This window comes from Lactuca sativa, chromosome 5 (genome assembly GCF_002870075.4).
Source record: "Lactuca sativa cultivar Salinas chromosome 5, Lsat_Salinas_v11, whole genome shotgun sequence".
NCBI classification, from domain to species: domain Eukaryota; kingdom Viridiplantae; phylum Streptophyta; class Magnoliopsida; order Asterales; family Asteraceae; genus Lactuca; species Lactuca sativa.
In genome coordinates this window covers 190,958,737-190,985,226 of record NC_056627.2, presented here as the reverse complement: position 1 = coordinate 190,985,226, position 26,490 = coordinate 190,958,737, and the positions used below count along the sequence as shown (strand labels likewise).

General features: G+C 34.7%; 1 protein-coding gene across 5 annotated transcripts; it reads right to left on the bottom strand.

The window, feature by feature from the left end:
* Positions 1-299: 299 nt before the first annotated feature.
* On the bottom strand, positions 300-8,744 carry LOC111900451 (ATP-dependent (S)-NAD(P)H-hydrate dehydratase). Of its 5 annotated transcripts, XM_052764406.1 has the most exons (12): positions 8,522-8,744; positions 8,387-8,410; positions 3,559-3,662; positions 2,389-2,625; positions 2,223-2,299; positions 1,923-2,032; positions 1,725-1,839; positions 1,597-1,659; positions 1,042-1,205; positions 919-980; positions 755-821; positions 300-643 (listed from the first exon to the last, which is right to left on the bottom strand). In XM_052764406.1, the coding sequence occupies exons 4-12, from the start codon at positions 2,603-2,605 to the stop codon at positions 436-438; spliced, it is 1,083 nt and encodes a 360-aa protein (XP_052620366.1). In that variant the 5' UTR covers positions 2,606-2,625; positions 3,559-3,662; positions 8,387-8,410; positions 8,522-8,744; the 3' UTR covers positions 300-435. The 5 variants fall into 5 exon arrangements, with proteins under 5 accessions (XP_052620366.1, XP_023752107.1, XP_023752106.1 ...); XM_023896339.3 differs by lacking the exon at positions 3,559-3,662; XM_023896338.3 differs by lacking the exons at positions 3,559-3,662; positions 8,387-8,410; positions 8,522-8,744 and adding an exon at positions 3,235-3,391.
* Between the last annotated feature and the right edge of the window lie 17,746 nt (positions 8,745-26,490).

Here is a 26,490-nt window from a genome sequence, read left to right as displayed (position 1 = left end):
TTCTATCAAACTTTATTACTTTTTCACCAATTATTACAACTCTTTTTTAATAATATCAAAATTACGCAAACTCCCCTGAATCTTACTATACTTACAATCGCTAGATTAGTAGATTTCATTTCATTACACCAACTCACTCCACGTATTTTCATGCTAAAATATTTTGCTCATGTATAGTTTTATACATTGATTCCATTCATCAAATATGATTTTTGTCGACAAGATTTTTTCGCCATAGCATGATCAACTAAAAAACATAAATACAATAGCAAGATCTAACTACTATCGACACATCTACAAGACAACAAAAACCCAAACATACTTTATTATTTTATCGATTTACTCCAACCTTAAAACAAACCTCATCTTCCAAACTAAAATAAAGTCAAACCCCAAAGTAGACAAAAGTCAAACATGAGATTGATGTAACATGCTTTAACCAACTGGACATATAGCCTCCAAACTTCTTCCTAAGCATTCAATTATATCAGTTGTGAGAGTTGATCTCTTTTTATCTTCAAAAGCAACTGATGCAGCCTTCCTCATTAAAGTGGACCCCGCAATACAACCCAACATTGTTGGGTTCGCATCGACTTTTCCTTTACTCACAAGCTCCCGGGCCCACGCTACATACACTGCAACACTGATAAAAAATGAAAGTAGTATTTCAATATTTCATAATAAATAGTTATAATGATTATTATTAGTATTATTATTATTATTTTAAAATAATATTTTGAAATAAGGAAATTACCTTCCAGAGAGTATATCACCTTGTCCACCACAGCGTCGAGGGGAGCCATATATGCTTACTGATCTGACTGCATCAGACACAATTAATTAATATATTATTTTTTAAACAGTTAAAAGAAAATATATAAATGGATAAATAGATTAAATGAATTATAAAATAAGTACCTGCTTCACCATCACTAATGTAATCAGATTGCCCTTTACGAAGAATAGTCACGCCACCGATACTGCCAAAAGGATGGTGAGTAAAATGACCATTTTACCCTTGTGTTTAAGATAAGAAATTACCTTTTGGCAAGAGAGAGTAACTGTTGGGGCCCATCTTGATCATTTACTTCACAGTTTAAAACTTTGTTAACAAGACGTTTATACTCGTTTACATTTGGAGTCAAAACAGCTAAAGGATACCCTTTGACTAAGTCAACACAATTTGTCACAAGAAATAGCCCATCCTATATATATAATATCATCCACAAAAATCAAATCAAAATAAATAAATAAATATCTGAACAAGTATTTTTTTTGGTTGGAATGGAATGGAATAATAAAGGAATGGAATGAGTTATTACATTCCGTAAGTAAAATGTATAGTTTTTTAACTTTTGACTCTATTTTATATATTATTTAATTATAACTACCGAACTTTTTATTTATAAAAATAAAAATTGAATTATATTGTAATTCTTCTCATTCAATGATAGAAAGATGTGAAAGGTAACAAAATGGAACGAGTCACATTCCTTCAACAAAGTTTCATTCCTTTCCATTCCATTCCATTCCATTATTCCAATGGAATTCACGATTCCATTCCATCACACCAAATAACTACCTCACAATTCTTACCCCATCAATGACCATGGGAACATTGCTTCGCCTAGCATGCCTCATGATATCACTTACACAATCCTTCAAACATTATATCTTAAATCTTAAATCTTAAATAAATAATTTTAAAAAAAAAAATTACAAACCAGAAGAAATGGATCTCTTCCGAGCCCTGGACCAATCACAAGGCAGTCAAACCTTTCCATCCACTTGTCAACTTCATCAAGAACTTTTTTTGAGATTGATGTTTTTTCCTCCTCCCTGTTTATAGTATATCTTTAAATAATTAATCACATAAGAAACTTATATATAATATTATAAATTATAAAATTAAATTAACTGACCTTATATTGTAAGATTCCTCTAACAAAGGATGTACAATTAACTCAGGACTATACCCTTTTATTACTGGAGCAGCATCTTTAGTACAAAACACATGTGATAAATCTGCACCCTGAATAAATATTTACAAGAAATAGCAACCTACTTTCATTTATTTGTGTATTATAATTATAATTAGGTAATGTAATAGGAAGAAATAAAAGTGTATAATAAACAAATGAATGTAAGTAAATTGTTATTTCTTACATTTAATATTATTGTCCAAAGTAAGAGAAATGAAGTATGGAGAAAGAGAAACTAACAATTTTGAGAGCTGAAATAGCAGCAAAATATGGGGCACCAGTGTACTCACGACAACCACCTATAACAGCTATTTTGCCTGATTAAATTGAAAAGATTGTCAATATTTAAATAAGAAATATCAAAATGTATGATTTAGCATCTGATGAATTTGAAAATGAAGCTCACCAGCTTGGCCTTTATGCTTAGTTGGATCAAGGGGAGGAGAAATTGACCTCAAAATACTGAGAGCATCAACTTCTAAATGGGGTCCACCAATCATCACAGATTGCATTCTTGTGCCCTTATTTACCAAAAAAAAGGTGTCTTTATTGCAGTAATCGCCTAACAAACACCTGATCAAGTGTTGTTGTCTCCTTATTATACCACCAAATGACTGCTGCATGCATATATATATTCTTTCAACTGCACAAAGAATCCAAAATTGATGAAAGAAAACACAAAAATAGACATAGAAATGTAAATTAGGGCTAGAAAAGGGGGAATTAGCAAGAACATGAAGGGGATGAAAGAGGAAAAGTTTACATATGTGAAATTTGGTTATTTACATGCAAAAATTTGGGACAGAGGAGCATCAAATCCAAATGTTTTAGAAAATTTTGAAAATATGGTCTTCGGTGTCAGGTAGCTTTGGGAGCTACTTCCAGCCAACATGTTAGAACAAGATACGTTTGGCAAAGACGAACAGAAGTAACACATCATCTTCTCACTGTTATGCCAAAACCAAAAACAGAGAATCTTATGGAAAAACAACGAATTTTCAGGAAGACGACGAGCCCTATAAATTAGATTCGCGAAAACTTGTTTCCACCGTCGTTCTCGTTCCTACGTCGTCATCCTTCGGTCCGAGTCGAGGGTTTAAGGTTAGGGCTTGCGAAAGGGTGTGCGTTTAAGTGGCTTGTCCTCGTGGACAGGTGTTTGGGAACTTAAAAAAAAAATTGGATAAATCGAATAATTATCCAATATCAGAAGAAATCGGCATCTGATTTCAAGGAAAGAACGGATTTCTCTTACCTGTGGAAGACGGCGGCGGTTGGGGAAACCGGTGGACGGAGGTGCGGCTATGAAGGAGGAGCCGGAGGTGTGAGGATCGGTCGCTGGAAAAAAGAGAGAGAAAAAGAGTTCGTTTTTTTTATTTTATTTTATTTTTTTTTTTTTTTTTACTTAAATAATAGTCCTTGTGATATGTTTTTCTTATTCATTGTTCCCTAACAAGTAACAACTATAAAAAAGACTATTTTTCTCTTAAGAATTTATTTTTTAATTTATTGATTATTGATTATTATGGTTATTAAACAAAAAACACCCCACCCCCACCCCCCACCCCTTTCCTCTTACCTTTTTCCCTTTCTTGCTACCATTTCATGTTTCATCTTTCCCTTTAAATGTGAGCATCTCCTACACCACCACCACCCACCACATCTTCAAATAAAAAGAGATACCTATGGAAAAGCAATTGGATTTAATCATAAATACGAGTTTGGATTGGCGAGAGAGATGTGAACAAACATGGTCAAAAGGGTTTTCTTTTTTCATCGTCGATTGTTTCGTTTTCAGTGTGTGTGAAATTATATAAAAAGAATCTATAGAGGGGGAGATCTTCGGTTGTTTTTTAGGATCATTTTAAGGTCCAACAATCATGAAAAATAATATGTGAAATTTAAATAACATCTAGGTAAGCAAATAACTAAGAGTAAAACATTGAAAACATGGTATGGAGAACAAGCGTAACATCCGGGATGTTTCTTATTTCGGGATATCGGACCGTAATTAGATCAAGTAAGAGTTTTGTGCTTCAAGGGATGAACTTTAGACCTTATTTAATGTTGATAATGTTGGTTTAAGTGATTTAAGCCCTTGAAATTATGTATTGGAGCCAAGGGGTAAAATGGGAAAAGTGATATTTTGGATTTTTTTTACATGTATTAATGAATTAAGTTATGTATGCTTTAAGTCAAAAGTAATTGGATAAAATTATGGGGCTTGTTAATACTTTCGCATGTATATAAATATCAATGAAAGCGGGTTTAGTATGAAGAAGTTATGAATGTTTGAAGCTAAAAATGGAATATGTGAAATGCATCACCACGACGTGGTGAGCTATACAGCCCACGTCCATAAAATTAGGTTTCCCCTCGATCTACCTCTGTGTTTTAGGTCATTTTACAAATGCCATCACATCAAGAGCTCATAGGAAGCAAACAATAACCTCTTTTTTTCACAACTTTGAGCTTTTCTTTTATCCTCTCATCCATTAATGGTGCTTTTTGGGTAATTTTGGTGTTGTAGCTTGCAAGATTATCTATGGAGCTTGATCCCTAAAGAAACCAACCTTCATTCACACTCTAGACCCTTGTAAGTCACAAAGTTCCATGCTTTATTGAGGTTTACCTTTGGATCTATGAGTATCTTGTGTTTTGGTTCATCTTGTCATGTTTTGGTCCCAAAACCTTGTGTTCTTGGAGTTCGATGAACTCTAGAACTTCTAAGTGATATATTTAGCTTCTAGACCTTTATCGATAAAGCAATAGGGTTTGCTTTGAGTTTATGCACAAGTTATAACCTCTTAAATTGGTTTATATTGTAACGCTTAGTTTTTCACACTAGGTACACCCTAAAAATACATTTTCTCATTTAGGATTTATAAAACATTTTGGTGTACACTGACACTCTGGAGTACAAGAAGCTATCACCAGGGATTGTACTGGCCACAAGTACAAGATCCGAGTCGGGCGTCACAATTAACTACCTACAAAACAACCGCAAATAACACATCGTAAGCCTCATGACTAAGTGAAGAACAACTACAATAGAATATAACACATAAATTCACACATATGTCACACATATATCAAACAACTTGATATCATAGTTAATATTCCACCAGACAAGTGTATTCTTAATATCTCCTTAAGATATCCAACAAATAACTCATTAACTGCTATTGCCTAATGATATTCTAAGGCTCAACTAACCAAGAACCACTATATCTGTACACCTCTAGAGTATACTCTATTTTAGATCAATACACCATCACGTGGTGTGTGTGTGTGTGTAACATCCCAAAATTAAAGACCAAAAATTTCATTTTTACATAAGTAATTATAAAAACCAGATGTATGAAACATCAGTAGTTTCAACTCATTTCATAATAAAAAACCAATATTTCAAATAACTCGAAACATGTCATAGAAAAGTAATTTCAGAGTATAACTCCCAAAGATCTCATAAAGATGAAATCATAGTGTGATGCGCTGCGATCATGTCGGTTCCTTTCCTTTTGAAGAAGAAATACCTGAAACCAAAATTGAAAACCGTAAGCACGAAGCTTAGCGAGTTCCCCCATCATACCACATACCATATAATAAATATATTGCTTAGCATATTAGGGTACTGGCCTACCTATTCGGTCTCTTTCAACCGGTAACCGCCTAGCATATTAGGGTGTTGGCCTACCCCTTCGGTCTCTTTCAACAGACAACTTCCTAGCATATCTGGGTGTTGGCCTACCCCTTCGGTCTCTTTCAACCGATAACTGCCTAGCATATCTGGGTGCTGGCCTCCCCTTCGGTCTATCTGACCGGATACGAGGTTTATTTCACCCCTACCACTACCACATAATAACATACATAAACATACTGTCAGACATATGTGGGTGCCCAAACTACCCATTCGGTCTCTTTCAACCGGATATTGGGTCCATTTTACCCTTACCCCTACCACATACATTATAGGACATAAGCACATAAATCACAACTATTAATGGCATACCATAAAATTATCACAAAGATAACCATCTCTACTATAAACACCTACTAGTGGGTCATCATTGGTGCCTTAGACCCACTGCTATCGGGAAGGTAACTCACCTCACATTGTTGAAGTCCCGAGGATAAAACTAGGAATGGCAACGGGGCGGGTTCGGGGTGGGGCGGCATATCCCATCCCCAAACCCGATATCTAAATTTGTCCCCGACCCCGACCCAATACCCGACGGGATTCTTATTGGGCAGCCCCATCGGGTTTCTTATTGGGGAGCCCGTTGGGGCTGAAAATTTCCTCGAACCCAACCCTAAACCCGATAAAGACTCGAAACCCCGACCTAAAACCCAAAATTTATGCCAAAAAAATTGAAATTGGTTGGAAAAACTCCAATATAGTGAAAAATTAAAAACTTACACAAGCTCACAACACCAAATTAGACCATAACATCATACAATCAAATAAGAAAAACTAAATTCCTCGAAATATTGCATTACATTTTAAACAAACTCATAATCAAACATAACCATCCAAACTTGTTCCACAACCATTAAAGTGTAAGGTTTCTTCAAGGGTGTCCCTCCTTTACAGATAAAAAAAAACACTCCATTATGCTCTCCTAGAACTGACCACATTTTCCTACCCAACTCAAAAAGGGAAGAATAAAGTAAGCACATCTAAAGGCTGTAGAGAAAACATAAGGAAATATATGTGCTAATACAATATGACAAGCTTTATGTGCCATGAACCTCTTCTTTTCAACATATATATATATATATATATATATATATATATATATATATATATATATATATATATATTATGAAATGATTAATGACTATATTACCACCAATTAAAAGATGTAAATTCTTACTCTTTCTTCACATTTATGATGTTCTTCCTGAATTAGGAGCATACCCATTCCCTACACATTAAAAAAACTAAACCACGATAATACTATACAGAGAAAAGAGAGCTTTAGTCTAGATTTAATAGTTAACACTTGATTTAATCAAAAATCAAAAATCATAATGAGAAATCAATTCAAAGGTGGACATTATCTCATTATCACATTATCATCATATAGTATGTTGTAAATTTCATTCAAATCTTTGGATCCATTCGTTTGATTCTTTATATACTAGTTACTTCCGAATCCTACCTTCTGAGCTTGGTTTTAAAAAGCGTAAAGCGCCCTAAAGCGCTAAAGCCTTTGGGGACCGATGCGCTAAGCGCTAAGCGAAAGCGCTCGCCTAGAGCACACGATGCGCCCCAAATTGAAAAAAATATAAAAGATATGAAAATACTTATAAATACTTAAAAATCTCGTAAAATCATAGTAGTATCATATTAAATCCTAAGTACTGATACTAGAAATCGTCTAAACTATCATGCATGATAACAAATAACTTATGAATTATGTGTATGACTTAACAGTTAGGTAACACACGTTAATAGCAAACAACTTAACAGAAAACGTATAAATATAATGACCAAATTTCATACTTCAGACTGTCAGACTTTAGAGTTTTAGACTTGAGAAGAGAATAGAATATGTAGATTAGTATAATGGAATGGAAGTAGAAAACATTAGCAGAGTTGATTTCTGATTACTTGGAGAAGATGAGTTGGAGCGATGATACGATTTGCTTTGTTTGTGTAATTGTTTTTACCACCTCTAACAATATTGATTCTACATCTCTTTCCTTTATTTATATAAACCTATTCTAACTTAATTAAACCTATTGGCCCGTCTAACTTAATTAAACCTATTGGCCCGTCTAACTTAATTAAAAGCCCATTTTCTATTAATTACCCTAAGCGGTATTAAGTGCCGAAGCGCAATGCGGTAAAAAGCGGGAAAATGCGACCGACTAAGGGAATCGCATCGCATCTCATTACTTGATGTGCTTTTGGTCATCGCTTGGGCGCCTAGCGCATTAAGGCGCTTTTTTAAACCAAGCTTCTGAGTTCTGATTTTTAGTGTGCTATTCATTGTAACTTAACTTGATTTGATCGAGCAGTTATCCACACTTATTATCAATCTAGATGATTGAATTTCTTATCAATATTCATCTAACATACTTCTAGAATTATTGTCAATAAATCAAATTGTCATAATAGTTTGTGGTTCAGTATGCAGAACATTCTTTTCCTTTTTTTTCCCTATCTCTACTAACATTAATCAGATTAAAAAATCAATTCAACAAATTCGAAATTAGATTCAACAGTAAAAAAAATAATACTTAATAGGTCATAACTCACAAGGTCTGAACATGTCCCAACTCACACCTCACAAGGTCAGATGTGCTTCGAAATCAGATTTATGTGTATTTTAATAGGTAAACCTATATGTTCAATAAATGTACTTCCAATGGAATAAACAAAAAATACTTAATCTTACCTGCTTGCAATTGCTGGTGCGAGCCTGCCACAAAGGAAAAGGAATGAGGAACCGAGCGAAAGGTTAAATTATGTGTTCAGTTGTTGAACGAGGAACCAAGGCTAAACCACAAGCACAAAGAGCATAAGGGGTTACCAGTTGTCGTTGACCAGAAGATTGGTACGCCGGAGTTGAAGTCGGTGTTCAGTTGTTCACGAGATCGCCGATGGAGTGTCGTCTCTAATTCTCATCTCTCTAATCTCTATGCGACTTGAACGTATGAATATTGAAGTCTGAAGAACTGAGAATGTAATTTCGATTTGGGTCATTGGCTTTGGGAGTGTCTTGTCGGCTGGAGCTGGAGTAGATCAATAGAAATATAGAGCGAACCCTAGCCCTTTTTTTAGGGTTAATTCTTTAAGGGGGTTTAAATGTAATTATATATATATATATATATATATATATATATATATATATATATATATATATATATATATATATATATATATATATATATATATATATATATATATATATATATATATATATATATATATATATAGAGAGAGAGAGAGAGAGAGATATTTTAATGCGGGGCAGGTCGGGGCACGCATATCCCACTCCCTGCCCGAACCCGAACAAAAAACCCGATAATGACCCAATACTCGATAATAGTAACCCAAACCGACCCAAAAACTTCGGGAATCGGGTTTTCCCGTCAAGTTCGGGGTTTTTTGTCATCCTTTGATAAAACTCTAGCTGTTGGATGACAAATTCCCAAATTGTCAATATCAAAACAACACCCAATTAATAATTGGGTTCTAATACATAACCATAAGTCCATGATTGGGGTAAAAAGACTACTTTACCCCCAACCTAGCTTGATCCAAGCCCAAGGCCCACACTCACACTCCAAGGGCCCAAAGTCAAACAATGAGCCAAAGCCCAACATATGGCCTAATTTTCGAAATTGGGCCCAAACCTCTACATGTTGCCTTGGGCGAGTCTAATAATAATGTCCATTTGTTCGTGTCACCCAACACACAACACACATATTACAAAATTTTATAAAACAAAAGTGTTGTAAATTTCATCAATTAACTAAAACTCAAATCAATACATGTAAAAAGTTAGCAAAAATCACCTAAACAATTTGTACATTTGTTGAAGCAATTACATTAATTACTATATGATTGTTAATAATAAAAAAACAAAATACAGTACTCAAGATTGCTAATTTATTGGTAATATAAGCACCGACCCACGAATACGAAGGATGAACAACATCATTGGTTATGGGTTCAAATTGAATCTGCTATCCATGTACATAGATTATTAAATATGAACATTGTATAAAGAGGCAGTAAATATGACTAATTAACTATATTTGGTCCTCATATTCTTTGGGGTACTATTTTACTTCTTTGGTTATCAACTTCATGCTTCCTGTTAGCAACATTTTCCTTCCTCGAGAGTTCATTCTCGTGCTTCTTTGCTAAAGAACATTCTTTATTCTCTTTTGTTTCTTCAAAAGAGATTCATGATCCAATTGTCTTGCCTTGTTTACTTCAACCATTTCTTCACACTACAATAAGCTTATAAATTTATAGGGAGTGTGTTTACTTACATTGCTTCATCAGAAACATTAATATACTAATGATATAAATTAAAAAAAATTCATAATTTTGGAAAGGTTTCACAAAAGTTTAGACCATACTATTTCAAGTCATAGAAAACAATATGTGGAAGAAAACTAACAATAAGCATTCATTTAAAAGGCATCTAATTAGATTACTAGAGTTAGGAATAGAAAAACTTACTACTTGGCTGTTGGAACTCGAGAAAGGGAATAAATTACTTAGTTGTTGGCTACTTGAACTCCAAAAGGACATAAATCACTCAAAAAGCATTCAATAAAAGCACATCTAATAAGAATTAGGGGAATATGGGATTATGAAGTTCAATACGTAGCATATAAAGAAATTTGAAATACTAGAAAAAGCTCACTGGATTAGGATTTAGGACCTTAGGGGGACGAATTCATTCAATCATGGTATGTAGGTATCACACCTTTGAATCTTGTGACATCCCCATTTTCACGGCCAGAAAAGACTGATTATTTTTATGCTTTATAAAAATCAGAGTACCTCTTTTAATAAAAATGATGCGGAATTTGTTCCCAGTAAAGCATGATAAATACGTTATCAAGGCATTTCCGAAGAAAACTATTTTTATTCATTTTAGAACATTTGGGATGTCATCGTCAATATAGAAACATAAGCATAAACAGAACTTACATTTATTATCACTAGTGATTTATATCTCCTTAATCTCTCAGTGTAATGTGACTTCATATCAGCACCTGTGATATAAATAAACTTAGTGGGTCAGGTTGGGAAACCTAGCGAGTACATAGGGTTTTCAACCCACAATAAGATAATTATTATGTTTAATCATCAAACAGTTAACCCAATTACCCATCCCCATTATCTTCTTTACTCTTAAGGATTTATCCTAAGAATCAGCTATTCCTCGTTCATTTATTCCTAAGGATCATCCTAAGGAATATGTACGAAGTCCATCGTTACCAAGGTTTATAGATTACAACTGGTGAACACGTAGTCCAAAACATCTGGTAAACACTTAGTTAAAAAATAACTGATGAACACACTTAGTTCAAAATACCTAGCGAACACACTCAGTTCAAAATACCTAGTGAACACACTCAGTTCAAAAATACATAGTGAATAGACTCAGTTCAAAAATACCTAGTGAACACACTCAGTTCAAAAATACTTAATGAGCACCTAGTTCAAAAACACCTACAGGTTATGAGCCTGCTAGCGTTCCACTGGACTGTCTAGTATAGTCCGTGGTCGACATCTATACTCCACTAGATGACTAGATCACTGTCAACATTGATGTCTTTCATTGTGTTATCACACAGCAACTATTTCATCTATCCATGTTTTACCCAACACATTTTGTAGATATAAAATACATATACAGTTTAAATCATTTAAAACATGTATAAAAATCTTTCACCCAGCATAGACAACAAGTATTCAGAAAATATGTACACATAGCACGTAATTTATATTAAAATACTTCATATCTATGTGTAAGATGAAAGGGACTATGCACTCACCTGATAAGGTGGTGACTCGGCACTCGGACAACACTTCGTTATTATTAAAACAATTTCCCTCGAACAAAACCTAGTATCATTACTACTAGAGTTTAGTCTAATATTCACCGAGACTAATTAATAGTCTAGCTATTATTACTATTATATAAGCGTTAAAAAAATCCTTATATAACCCATAATAATAGCCCAAGTACTTATTATAAGTTCCTAATAACATTACTATATTAGAACATAAGCTATACTAAAGATATGTTAGGCGTAGCTCACTTACAGCGGGTTTTCTCGAAAACCAGGATTTGCTGGAGCAGTGTTTCCGAGCCTAAAGGCTCTTCTTCTCGGGGCCTTCGGGCACTCCGGGGCTTCCACCTCGTGCTAGGGGGGTTCCCTAGGCTTTTCAAGGGGTTTCGGGGCTTAGAGAGAGAGTATAGAGAGAGAGGAATGAAGGGTTAAGGTGTGAAGAATGAAGGAGAGGGGTGTCTCTATTTATAGGAGGCTAAAGAGGCTCCCACGTCGTGGCCATTTGATGCCCACGTCGAGGCCAGTTGGGTAGAGCCAGGCACAACCTAGTGCTGACACGTGGCATCGCACACAGGGTGGAAATCAGCTGATTTTCAAAAATTCATAACTTTCGCATACGAACTCCGTTTTTGACGTTCTTTATATCCATGCGTAGGTAAAAACAAGATCTACAATTTTCATTAAGACTCTGTTGGCTAATTCTCGACCGATCTTAAATTTAACAGTATGAGGAGTTTAGGCTGTTTAAATAACCGCGAAGAATTCGTAACTCCTTCACACGGAATCCGTTTTCGTCTGTCTTTTTACTGTTGAGTTCCCATTAATGAGATCTTCAACTCTCATTTAGGTTGCGTAAGCCGAAAACCGCTCGAACTAAAATTCGAGTTTCGGGCGGTGCACTACTAGGCCAAATTTTAGAAAAATCATAACTTCCTCATACGAAGTCAGATTTGGGCGTTCTTTTTGTTGGATTAGTGTCTAAGTCCATAACTATTTTGGTATGTACTTGACCCGATGGTGCATGGTCCTTTTGGGTTGCCTTCACCAAAGCAACTTGATTGGAGAAATAAATAAAGAGAGAGGTTATTATGATTTATTAATATGTTATAAGAATAATATATTAAAGGAGAAATCATATTTGTTTAATTAATATTGGTCAATAATTAATTAAGAATTAATTTTGTGATCAAATGTAATTAATTAAACTAGAGGGGCTGAATTGTAATTATGTGATAGTTACAAAATATGGTAATGGTTATAATAAATATGGGTTGAACGAATTCAAGGAGATAAGGATCCTTGAAATCGTCCAAAGGATAAAAGATAAGGGTTTTCAAGGCTTATCTTATGGTTGCTTGGTGGACAAGCAACTAGATAAGGATAAGGACTGAAACCTAATCTCTACACCTATATAAATAACCCTAAGGCCATAAGAATTCGTCCATGCCTTGTCTAGGGTTCCTAGAAACGAATTTTATACCTCTTCCCTCTCTCTCTTGCTTCTCCATTTGCTCTTGGTGTTTGTGAACCATTAGAGGAGTGACACTTGTGACTCTAAGCCTTCCAAAGTCAATACAAGGAGATTTGGGATTGTTATTGCTACATAACAATCAAGGTAATATTATAAACCTATTCTTATGTTAATATGATTACTTATATGCTAGAATTAGGGTTTCTTTATGTGTTCATAATGTTGTGTATCTAATAGTGAAAACATAGATCCAATTCTAGGGTTGCATGCACACATAGGATTGTTTGTACAAATCCCTTCAGTGGTATCAGAGCCTTTGGTTAACTTGTTTTCAATTAGTATTATACAATTGTATGAACTTGACATATTAGGGTTTATAGCTAATAAACCCTAGGAGGCTAGAAATTTCGAGATTAGGGTTTCTATACCCTAATTTGCGAAAAATTGAAAGGGTTTCAAATCCTTTACTTAAGCCTCAAGATTTCGAAATCTAGGGTTTGAAAAACCCCATGATTTTCGAAATTAGCCTCCTCCCCAAGATAAGATCCTAAATTTTAGGGATTTGGATTATCCCATATCTTGTAATTATTCTCTAGTTGTTATATATGGTAATTATAGATTTTGCATTATCCTAACCATAATTTCGAAATCTAGAGAGATAATTAAGGGATTAGGATATCTTAAATGTATAAATGGTAATTATCCTCATGATTTAGATAATCCCTTATGATTTAATAATTAAATTAATAGTCTAATTCAAGATAATTATTAAATCAAGAGTTTTAATATTTAAAATATTAATTTATATGGCATAAATTCGAAAATTTTAAGAGAGATTAAAACTAAATTGTTTTGAAAAGTTTCAAAACTTGCCCTCAAGTTTTGGAATTTAAAAGTTGATTAAAAGTTTAATTAGGATGTTAAATTCTAAAACCCTAGTATTGTTTTGAAAAGGTTCAAATTACACCCTTATGGTTTTATTAATTAATTAAGGTGTATAATTAAAAGAAGTTTAATAAATCCATAAAAGTTTTGGTTTACAATTAAAAATATAATTGTTATATTTCACCACCTAGTATTTTAAAGTGTAAAACACACCCTATACTATATATATATAACATTAAAAGTCTAACATTATATATATGAATGAGTAAAAGTCAGTCTTACCGTTAGTAGGCCTCATTTACGAAGCTGGTCTATAAGGGGTGTTTAAGGAAATTGCCTATAAAATGGCGATTGAATGGGTATCCACTCTTACCCACCGCACTCTTGACTAGTGGAGGGTCGTTAGCCGAACGGGTAGGATAGGACGAAACCTTCCATTATAAGTATAATGAATTATTAAAGTAACTAAATGTTTTCATAAAATTCCCAATCTTAGTTACTTAGGCAAAAGTGAATTGATGCAATTCCATGAAATTACACTTTGTACCCTTGCGAAGACGTTAGTGGAGCGTGCGTGGTTTACCAGCACACTAAATGGTTCTAAGTGAAGGTAGCAAAGGGTGACTCAATGTTTGTCATAGTTCGGTGGAGCGTGTGTGGTTTACCGGCACATCGAATAGATGACTATAACATGTGAGGGCACCATGTAAGTTTGCAGGGTTATTCACACCCACTTTGTGATCCTCGACATCCCAGTCACAAACAAGAGGGGCATATCGAGATTTAAACATGCCATTGAAAGTTCAATGAATCTCAAAGGATTTAGGAGTTTTCATAGATTTAAAACTTAAATTCTTTTTCGTTTTTCGTGGTGGAAATTAGTGAATCGTCATTCACTTACCTTCAAATATTCTGCAATTAGGGTTACGATATCCCTCTCCCGAGTTGTAGAATATTGTGTTGGGTCCTAGCCTTAGTAACTCATTTGGGTGATTTACTAAGGACTCAATCAATCAACTAACTTGAATTCGTTTTCTCCCGTTTTGTAGATGTCAAAGTTCGACAACTATGGTCTTCCTAAATCTCGTGGAACAAGCTTTCCACATGAAGATGATATTCCACGATTCGATCGAGGAACAAGAGATCATACTTCACTTCCTCCTCCTCCTCCTCCGATTATTCTCCCTAAACCACAAGTTCGAAGGCTTGAAAATTTCAAGATCACTCAAGCCCTTTTGGCAAGTAAACATAAAGAAGGAAAGTCGGTGTGTGCACACGTCATAGGGATGAAGTCACACATTGATAGGTTAAGAATGTTGGGATCCGTTGTCCGTGAGGAAATGGATGTTGATTGGGTTCTTCAGTCACTTCCTAACTCATATAGTGAGTTCGTAAGAGAGTACTATATGATGAACCACGACGTGACCCTTATAGATCTCACATATATGCTTATTGTTGCTGAATCAACAATGGTTTGGTGCAATAGAAAAGCAAAGTTGATTGGTGAATCTGCCTTCAAGACCTCTATGGATATAGATAATGGCAACGAAAGACATGCTATGATCGAAAAGTTTGATCATAAGAGAAAGGCAATGTTTGAAGTAGTTCCATGTCATGTTCCAAAAGAGTCAATTTGCTGTTATTGCCAAGAGAAAGGGCATTGGAGATGAAGCTGCCCTATTTACCTAAGAGATCTAAGAGATGGGAGAGTCAAAACGTATGGCTTTGCTTTAGGTAAAATCCATTGACTAACTCTTTTAAGCTTCTATTCTAGATTCTTAATACATAATGTGATAAGATTACAATTGATGTTTTGTAGGATCGAAGAAAAGAAAGGAAGCTTAAGGGAAAAAGTGAGCAAAATCTAACCGTGAAGGAATGAATTTCGATCGCATTTCTCGAAGATTAGATTCTTGAGCTACTACTTAGAGTTAGAATTAGATTGCTAAGAAAGATGTATTAGCATAGTTTTTCAATGAATTGCATTGTAAGGACAAAAAATTTTCCGCAATAAAATAAATTTTGATTTTATATTATTTATTTATCCTTGCAATGGCGTATATGAAAAATTGATGTTTGGATGTTTCTATTATTAGCAATAATGGATTTGGTTCTTATTATGTTATTTATGGAAAGTCGAGAATTTACCAAATAGGGAGAGTTTCTCATCGCCCAAGTTTCAATTGGACAGAAACTTGGAATCACGCAACTTGGTTGCACGATGAATGAGAAATTTCACATTTGGAAATTAGACTAATTCATTGACAAAGTATCAAGTGAAGGACTAGGAGATCGAGCACACAAAGTTGCGTGCTGATCAAGTCCACCATAAGAGTAAATGTGATTATACTTACAAGATTAAGTGTAATTCTAGATTGATTGAAAAAAGGTTTAAATCAATAGTAGAACGAATAAGAAGAATCAAGTAGGCAGAAAGATAAAAGTTTCTCCATTCTAAGAAGAACGGAGAGTACCTTTTATGCTTTATGATGGGTCTTAATGATTAAGAACCATATCTCAATTGATCCTCTAAGTGAGTCTTAGTACAATTGTATGTCTAAGAAGAGGAATCAAGAATTGAAGAAATGGTTAAATCAAGAAGTCAATCATACTTCGTTCCAAAAACAAGTCTTAGAGTTAAGATTGTGAAATTGAGTGATAAGTATTAAGAAGGTTTATAACATTCATCAAATGTGGAAAGTTGTGATGTCTTGGATAAGACAAAGACCAACTAGGACCAATTTATGAAGTGTTTGATAAAAGCTACACTAACTCTTGAATATTTGTTTGTCAAGAAATGGTTGTTGACAAGAGAATCTTATATGTCAAGAAGTCAGTGGGAGTCTTAATGGTCTTGAAAGGTTTCAAGAACAAATCAAATAAACCTTATCGATCATCACTAGCACACAAGTTGAGGTTTACAACCTATCGTGTTGACATTATTTTGTGCCAATCCAATCGAGTTAATTATGCATGTGAATCCTATGAGTTCTCATTTGAATGCATAAAAGGCAAGGACCTTGATCAATGGAAAATACATTGATAAGAAAAGGTGAGATGCTTAACGACTTGGAAGACATGGTGGGCAGCTGTGCTACCATAAGGCAAGAAATCGAGATTAAGAAAGTTCGATCCATATGAGTTTGAATTTGTCGTAAACTTTGTTTTTAACAAATTCACATGGATAGGAAAAAATACACCGTTTAAATCTAAGTGTCATAAGATTTCCTCCTTCATGAAAATGATTGTGAGGAAATGCTTTCACTAAGAAAGATTTAAGAAGATAGTGATTGTAAAATTGCATTCTCGAATTCGATTATGGTTACGGTATCCCTTTCCATGATTTGAATTATGAGATTTGGCAATTAGTCTCAATTGTTTAGACACACATATAAGCTATCTATGGCAAAGGTGTATAAGTTTAAGAAGCCTTGATAAAATATTATCAAAGCACTAAGTATGAGAAACATGAACTTAAGAAATTCAATAAGCATTGTTTTTCTGAAAGTTAAGCTGTTTCTGAATACATGTCGAAGCTAGTGGGAGCATAAGTGTTATGTTTATAATAATCATCATGATAGTGAGAGCATAAAAGTTATGATTATATGATTATTAAGGCACCTATTGCAAGTTGGCAATATTAATTATAGAAAACAAGAGTTATACCTTGCAAAGTCGTAAGGGTTGTAATGTTGTTTTGCTATAATTAAGGGAGAGAATATTATGCTTCATTTCAAATCTAAAGGATTAGGTTGAGAAATGTTAATAAATTTAGTCAAAGGTAAATAGTGTGTTATTAAATTTTCGATTATGATTACGGCATTCCTCTACACAATTTGAATTTTGAGAACATAACAAATAAAACATTATGCGTCGTGTCCCATACGCTTCGAGTATAGGATCGATTGCAAATGCTTTAATGTTTGACCATTCTAAAATTTTCCAAATGTCTAGCGCATTTAGAGGGAAAAAGGACTAGAATCGGTTTAGACTAAAATAATTAAACAACTATCAAAGGACAATCCAAGTTCAACGAGGATTGGTTGCTTGTGAGTAGTTGGAAGTATAGTATTGGAAGATATGGAAATGTTTTCATATTGGATGGACCATATCGACATTATTAGGAATAGATAAGATTCTATTAAGAATAAGTTGTCATATGGAAAATATGGAAATGTATCCACATTGGGAATTGAATATTGATAATCTATGACTAGATTAGAAACTTTTATGCAAAAGGATGTTCAAAGGAATGTACTTTGAGTGAGAGACATCATATCTAAAGAATTGTCTTGTAACAATTTCCGATAAAAGACTTTGTAATATCATTGGCAATAGTCTTTGTGACTTTTGTGCAGTGACATTACGAAAGTATAAGTTGCATAGAATGTTAGAATCTAGAATATTCTATACGTAGCAAGAATTTGATATTCTTTCACTTATGAAAAGGATTTGGAGTTGTGAAATGAGAATGATTGGAAATGTGTTCAATGTGATCTATTTCACAAAGTAAGAACCATAAGTAAACATTGGGTGCATGCTAGGAGCATGGGACAAGTGTTGTAATTCAAGTAAGAAGTTGATTACCCGAAACGACAAATAATGAGTGATCAATATGGTGATAAATAAAAGGTGTTTTATTTATACTCAAAGGTTTGAGGCCATATGGGATTAGTATTATTCTTGTGTTTCACATTTGCATGTTTTGACTTCCAGAATAATTGAGTTTATTAAGAATAATCGAATTATTCGAACGAGCCACAGTCATTCATATGTTGGAAGTAAATATGAATGAAGACTGTCGTGAATTGGTGTGTGGATTGTGTAAAGAGGATTAGACATAAGCAAATGTTTGCTGCAACGTTCATGAGTGCTTATGAATATGAATTTGAGCATTGGATTAAACCCACGCTCACTTGGATCACTCCATGAATTGTATCAAGAGTGATTGGTGAGACGATAACATCTTATATTCTTGAAACCGAGATGTGTGAGTTGTATCTTGCGAATCGGTTGCACATTGATAATATGTAAATGCACTAGTAACTTGGTGTTATAAAACATATTGTTGTGTGTGATTTGGTGAGTGAGTGCAAGCGAGCATTGTATCAAAGTTTATCCGTTCCTTTTATCCAAAGAAGGATAAAAGCGATATCTTTGGGCCCCTCGATGATTTTTTGATGACAAACATAAATGCTCGGCTGGGCTAGGGCTAATTTGATTTGTTCAATTAGTCAATCATCATAAATCGGAAATCGAGATATAGTACAAAGAGAATGATTTGAAATCATATCTCATATGATATCTAGAATGGAGGAATATATGATCCCTTATCTAAGGACACGCGTATCTGATAGGATCAGAGTTGACAGCGGCTTTGGAAAGCTACGATTGCAGATCAGGATCTGAAGTCATACGCATAATAGTTATTAGACTTATCCAAGTGGGAGACTGTTGGATTAGTGTCTAAGTCCATAACTATTTTGGTATGTACTTGACCCGATGGTGCATGGTCCTTTTGGGTTGCCTTCACCAAAGCAACTTGATTGGAGAAATAAATAAAGAGAGAGGTTATTATGATTTATTAATATGTTATAAGAATAATATATTAAAGGAGAAATCATATTTGTTTAATTAATATTGGTCAATAATTAATTAAGAATTAATTTTGTGATCAAATGTAATTAATTAAACTAGAGGGGCTGAATTGTAATTATGTGATAGTTACAAAATATGGTAATGGTTATAATAAATATGGGTTGAACGAATTCAAGGAGATAAGGATCCTTGAAATCGTCCAAAGGATAAAAGATAAGGGTTTTCAAGGCTTATCTTATGGTTGCTTGGTGGACAAGCAACTAGATAAGGATAAGGACTGAAACCTAATCTCTACACCTATATAAATAACCCTAAGGCCATAAGAATTCGTCCATGCCTTGTCTAGGGTTCCTAGAAACGAATTTTATACCTCTTCCCTCTCTCTCTTGCTTCTCCATTTGCTCTTGGTGTTTGTGAACCATTAGAGGAGTGACACTTGTGACTCTAAGCCTTCCAAAGTCAATACAAGGAGATTTGGGATTGTTATTGCTACATAACAATCAAGGTAATATTATAAACCTATTCTTATGTTAATATGATTACTTATATGCTAGAATTAGGGTTTCTTTATGTGTTCATAATGTTGTGTATCTAATAGTGAAAACATAGATCCAATTCTAGGGTTGCATGCACACATAGGATTGTTTGTACAAATCCCTTCACTTTTTATGGATGCTCTTAGGTTAACATATTCTAAGACTTCCATTTAGGTAATTAAGGCTAAAAGTTGCTCAATCGTAAATTCACTATTTACGTCTTCTTGATGTCGTGCCGGGTTTGCCGAAAAACTTCGACGGGTCATAACTTCTTCGTTATAACTCGAATTTCAGCGTTCTTTATATGTACGGAACCATTGAGACATATTCTACAACTTGGTTAAGATTATTTATTCTAAATAATCTTTTGTCAAAAATTCATTTTCGACCCCTATTATCTCTAAATTGACTAGCCCGGATCTACGGGCGTTACAAATCTTCACTCTAAGTCTTTAACACAACAGCATAACAAATTAAGAGCAATAGAAAGAAAGAAGTAGAATATAGGATTTAGAATGAAAGAAAGAAGAATATGAGAGAAGTGATCGAGAGAGAGGGAAAGAGAAGCGCTGAAGCTGTGAAGCGGATGAGACAGTAGGCGATCGATGCAACTACAAAGGACTAAATCTTAATTTTAAATTATAAGCGTCCATCTCGATTCTCTAGAAAGGACACCTCGTGTTCTTCATGTTCAATTATTAGGTGATCGAAGAGTCACCATTCACTATGCGAAATTGATTGTAGTTGCCGCTAATTAGGTCTCCAAGAAGCAAGAATCGATTGCCCTTGACGTTTAGACGGGAATGGATCTTTACTGGACTACTAGCTTTCTTAATATGGCCAAAATATACAATACTACCTATAAGAGGCTTTGAAAAACTGATGCCCCACTAGAAATTGTTGCCCTGGGCTTGGGCCGACACTGGGTCTTACCCTAAGGCCCAACCATTTATTCTAGTCCCAACACTTGACATTCCGATGGTCCAATATCTCATAACCATCAAGGCCCAATTATGGCCCATCTATGTCCTAATTTTCCAAATTTGGCACAAGCCTTGCTTATGGGCCTTATCCTAAAGCCCAATAATTTCCTTAGTCCATAAACCTATTCCCACTTGGCCCACAAAGGCCCATAGCAACTTAGCGAGAGAAATGACCCTACAAGAACCCAACCTAATTAGGGTTTTTCACATAAAATGATGATTAGGGTTAAGTGTTCTCGCTCAACCAATTAATGACTTAATCCATTAAGTCCATCACTCTATTAGGTCAACCATACAATGTGGTTGGGATTAATTCATAATTCCAATCCAATGGTCCAAACATGCGGGTCCCGACAATTCCAAATTAACACATCCAAAATTAGAGTTTTCTAAACCCTAATTAGGGTTTCCAACCCAATCGCGTTCCACTTAATCCATTTATTAAGTTTTTAGGTTAATTAATGTTGATTAATTTAGGCACCACCTACTACCACCTCGGGTAGTGGTGGTCAACGGCGGCTCACGGTGGTGGTGACGAATTTCCTTGATTATTCTGGCCAAAATACAATTATACAACATAATATCCAAATTATCACATACACAAAATAACTAACACACACACACACTTAGCCACCCTTGTGGCGGCAGGCGGTGGTTGGAGGTGACAGACACCACCTCACGGTGGTGGTGATGAATTTTCTTGCAATATTCGACCAAGAAACCAATACACACGACACACACTAACAGCAGAAACACACACACATGCAACACCCAGAAAAGGAACACAACCACCCACCTCACGGTGACGTACGACGACGACAGTAACAACAACTCTAGCAGTCAACGTTAGCGGTGACGGACTTATCTGGGACGTAGCACCAGCGAATGACGACGAAACAGAAGAAGAAGAGGTGGGCGAATCCCACTGGAAACAGCAGCAACGACACCCGTAGATGGCTTCTTCCGATCGAATGTTGCCATAACGCCCCAAGGCAGTCTTTGTCTTTAGCGAAAGTGATTGCAACGATGGTTGTTCGTGTTGGAATAGTGTCCAAGGTCATTAACTATTAGTAATATTTCTAATAATAGCAGGGTCCTTTTGGGTTGCCCTCAAGACCCAAATTGAGTAGAATAAATAAAGGAGAAATTAGTTTACTAATTATTATGGTTAATAATTAATTAGAAACTAATTGGAAATATATTTTGGAGATATATTATGGGAATTAATTAACAGTTTAATTAATTAAAGGGTTGAATGTTCATTAATCGATAGTTGGTTAATCAGGAATGTTCCAGAACCCTTATGGAATTAAGGTTGGATGAAAATCACTCCATCCCACACGGGAGAGGAGTGAAATTTCGTGGTTAGGCCTCCATCCCACATGGGAAGGAGTAACAAACCTAAGGAGGCATCCAAGGCTATAAATAGGGCCTTAGGGATTCCATTCCTCCTTGCACCTTGGCTTGAGTATTCGCCAACCCTTCTTCCTCCCCCTCTTAGGGACGATTTCTAACCCCTTTAGGTTTGTGAAATTGACCCTTCTCCTAGTTATTTTTTTATTCCACTCTTTGGTGTCATTGGGTGTGATACCATTAGAGGGATTCTGGTTTGGGTCCTTTCATCCAAGCAACTTCATGGAGGTTCAAGATCTCAACCATGGAGATCAAGGGCTACATAAGAGGTATGTTTTTCTTACTTATGTTTTATGTTTTCTAGGGTTGATGTAATTAGCATGAAGCCATAGATCCATAAGATGCATGTACACTTAGGTATATCGTTGTTTCGATTTTTCCGTTGCCTAGTTTTAGAGTGTATTTGATGCGTAGAAAACCCAACAGTGGTATCAGAGCCATTGGTTCATGGTTACTTTCACCCTAGATCCATGTTTTCTGTAGAAACTTGTTTGAAATTGAATGATAGAAGATTAATTGAAAAATTCGTAATGGTTAAAACTCTAGTCGCAGCTTACGACGTGAAAGCTATGAGCTCACGACGTGAGCTCGGCAGAATTAGGGTTTTCGGATTTTTGCCATTTTTCAAATATGAAGGCTTATTAAATATGGATAAATACCTAATTTAAATTGTTTAAATCTGGAAAAATAATGGATAAATATTATTTAAATGTGTTTATTTAAATTTGAATATTTATTTGATGATTGATATATATTATTTAAATGTGTTTATTTAAATTTGAATATTTATGGATAAATATTATTTAATCTTATTTTAAATTTGAATATTTATTATTTAAATAGTGATTTCAAATATTTAATATTATTTATAAAAGAGATTTATAAATTTGAATATTACCCCCTCCTGATTTATTAATTGTTACATTGCGTCCTCGCAATTAATTAGAATTAATAATAGACAACTAAATTTAAAGAGTTTTAAATTTACCCCTTATATTTATATATATTAGAATGGTGTCTATTATATGTATAAGAAAGTTACAACATGCGCCTTCGCGTGTTTAAATATTGACATTGTCAGTCTTACATCGACTAGGCTCACCCGTTCTAATGTAGGGGTTTAAGGAGGTCTCTTTGATTCCTAATGAGGTCGGTTTTTAATATGCTTCGCGCTTACCACCCTCACCACCCAATTGCATTTTGTGAATGGAGTTACCGAAAGGGTTTGATAGTGATAATGGTCAATCTAAAAGTATTTTAAATACAATTATAAAACAAAATCCCGTTTTATTAATAGAATGTGAGTTTATATTATCCATGAAAATTGCACATTCTCTTTATATTCTGTTGGTGGAGCTCGTGTGGTTAATCGACACATCAATCTAGGGTATAGTTGAGAATGATATGGAACTCGCGAATCTCAAGCGTAATTTGAGCCAGGGGCCATGCGATTTTGCAAGGTTAATTCTCAATCTATTTAATGTGAATCTTATGTTATCCATAAAAGTTGCACATTCTCTTTATAACTTGTTGATGGAGCTCGCGTGGTTAACCGGCACGTCAATTTGAGAGTATAGGTAGAGAATGATGTGGAACTCGCGAATCTCAAGCGTAACTTGAGCCGGGGACCATGTGGTTTTGTATGGTCGATTCACCATCTGTTCAATGATATGCGGCGACCCTGTCATTGAATTTGAGATGAACATAATTCGAGATTAACATGCCATTGATAGTCAATGAATCTCAAAGATCTAGGAATCTCGCGGTGATCGAAATTGGCAAAGGGCTTTGCCTACCTAAATAACTTTATGGTGTGTTTACGACATCCCTTTACACATCATGGAGCCAAATGTGGATCCTAGCCTTTTAAAATAATTTTATTTAGGGTGATTATTTTCTAAGGATAAGTAAAACAAATTATAATGGAATTTGTTATTAAATGATGTCTATAACCTTATCCACTAAAATCTACTGCTATAAAACCTTTGAAAGGATTAGCTATGATGATGATCAATCTTGTCAAATTCGTAGTTTGGGAGTAGTTCTCATAAACGAAAGGAAGGATCATGCCTTTGTTAAAGCTATTCCTTGGTTACTTCAAACATTGCATTCTAAAGTGTTAGAAAGAGCAATTGTCAAATGTACGTTGTAAAATGACATATTGAAGTAAAATGGAATTTCCTTGAGTTAGGAGTTGACTAGGATTAATCGACTAGCTGACATGTACATATAATAAATTCATTTTTATTTTGATATGACCAACTTGGAATGACCATGAAGGAGTTGTGTAGCATGTTAAAGTTTCCTTTTCGAATTAACATGGCAGTCATAGAAACTTAAACTTCAAACACTCCCATAAATTTACTATCATGAATAGAAGTGTCAAGAAGAACGCCAATTGCCCATGGTTTAACAGGCGATTAGTGTTGGCATACCTAATCTAGGCCCAAATACCTAGGACAAAGAAAGACTTATTATAAGACATGTTCTGATAGCTGCTCGTTTCCATAACAAGAAAAGGACTAAGAAAGCAAACTTGCCCAAATGTATATTTGAGGTGAAAGAACCGAAACATGAAGAAGTTAGATTTGATCATGGATCACGAGCCCGTGCTACTTTCCATTGGATCAAAAGATAATTTGTTCTTCAATGTTTGGTATTCAATCAAATATATGGATTTATAATGCCATCAAAACATTACTTCTAAGCCTTGAGTGTTGTGCTAAGGATTAGTACTGACATTTGCAAGAATGTGCAGTTACTAAAATGAAGTAAGAAGACTAAAACATGGAGAAGGTAATTTGATCATGAATGCCAAGCCCTTGCTACGTTCATAGGATCAAAAGACAACTCTTGTCAAAATGTTTAGTCTATGGTATTATAATTGAAATTGTTTATACTACGATTCATGAGATAGTTCTGACTTATTTGAATGTGGATCATTCTAACATGTTAAAAGAAAGTCATGAAATCTATGAAACTTGTATAGTAACAATAGTTCAAAGTTGATTCAAATATTTGAATAAGGTGTATTATTGTGAATGGATCGTCCAGATTAATCACAATATGTACTTATTTAAATACATCCGAAGGTTTGGGTGAAATGTATTTGTGGAATCATAGTCTTGGATACATAAATGAGAAATGCATTACCAAATATCCAGTTGGATCGGATTTTGGATATCATTTGGCCTTGAGTCTTATGATAAATGCAAATCTTGTTTATCAAGATAGATGATGAATGCATCACTAGGTGATGTGAGTATCTGTTGGAATTAGTTCACTCTAATAGATCGTTCAGATTAACCACGATACATGGTGAGAGCAACTTCATATGAATGTGAGTCTGTAACCTTTCAGGTGTTTAGAGCTCTCATAAAGAGAAGTTGAGAAACAATTAGGCAATAGGATGAGACACTCATAGTGAGAATCTCAGTCCAAAATTTATCGATCTTCTAAGTAGCTGTGAAAGAGTTTTCCGATCTGTCTCCACCCAAAACACTGCCACATGAAGTGTTAGTTGGATAGAGAAACAAATCATTCATTGATTTTGTACTAGATGGGTCGAATTATGCGTACTAACAGTTCATGGATTATACCATGAATAGTGTTATGAGAAGTCCTTTGGTCTTGTACCAACTAATTAGGTTCATGAAACACTCTATTGGACGTGAAGTGGGATTTAGTCCTCACTACCACATATGTAAGTCTATGATTATGAGGCTTACGCTCGTCGTGAAGCGCTCGACAATCTAGAACTTTTAATAATGATGTGTTAACTCGTTGGAGAACCCATCAAGCATTTTGGATAATTCTTTAAGAATCCTTATGAGAACAAAGTGTATGTTGCTCAAAAGAGCTGATTTCAAGAGTCAACCAACGAAGAGCCTAAAGTTGTACATAACATTCAATTTGGAATTGAAAGAGCTATTAAGGGAACTGACATATTTCCATTTTTCCTTATAGATCTGATAGAAGACATCATGAACCTAGTTATATAATAGTTTATATTATTGAGGTAAATGAGTCACTGGTATGGAGCAATTAGAGTGTACCAGCTATCGGAAGCTATG

Bases quoted from the DNA above. Each gene is read 5' to 3' on its own strand.
- LOC111900451 (XM_023896334.3), bottom strand. From the start codon at position 2,922: ATGATGTGTTACTTCTGTTCGTCTTTGCCAAACGTATCTTGTTCTAAC. The intron at 2,300-2,388 runs GTGAGCTTCATT...CAATTTAATCAG, and splicing joins TAAGCATAAAGGCCAAGCTG to GCAAAATAGCTGTTATAGGT. The intron at 1,660-1,724 runs GTTTGTAATTTT...TAATGTTTGAAG, and splicing joins GAAGAGATCCATTTCTTCTG to GATTGTGTAAGTGATATCAT.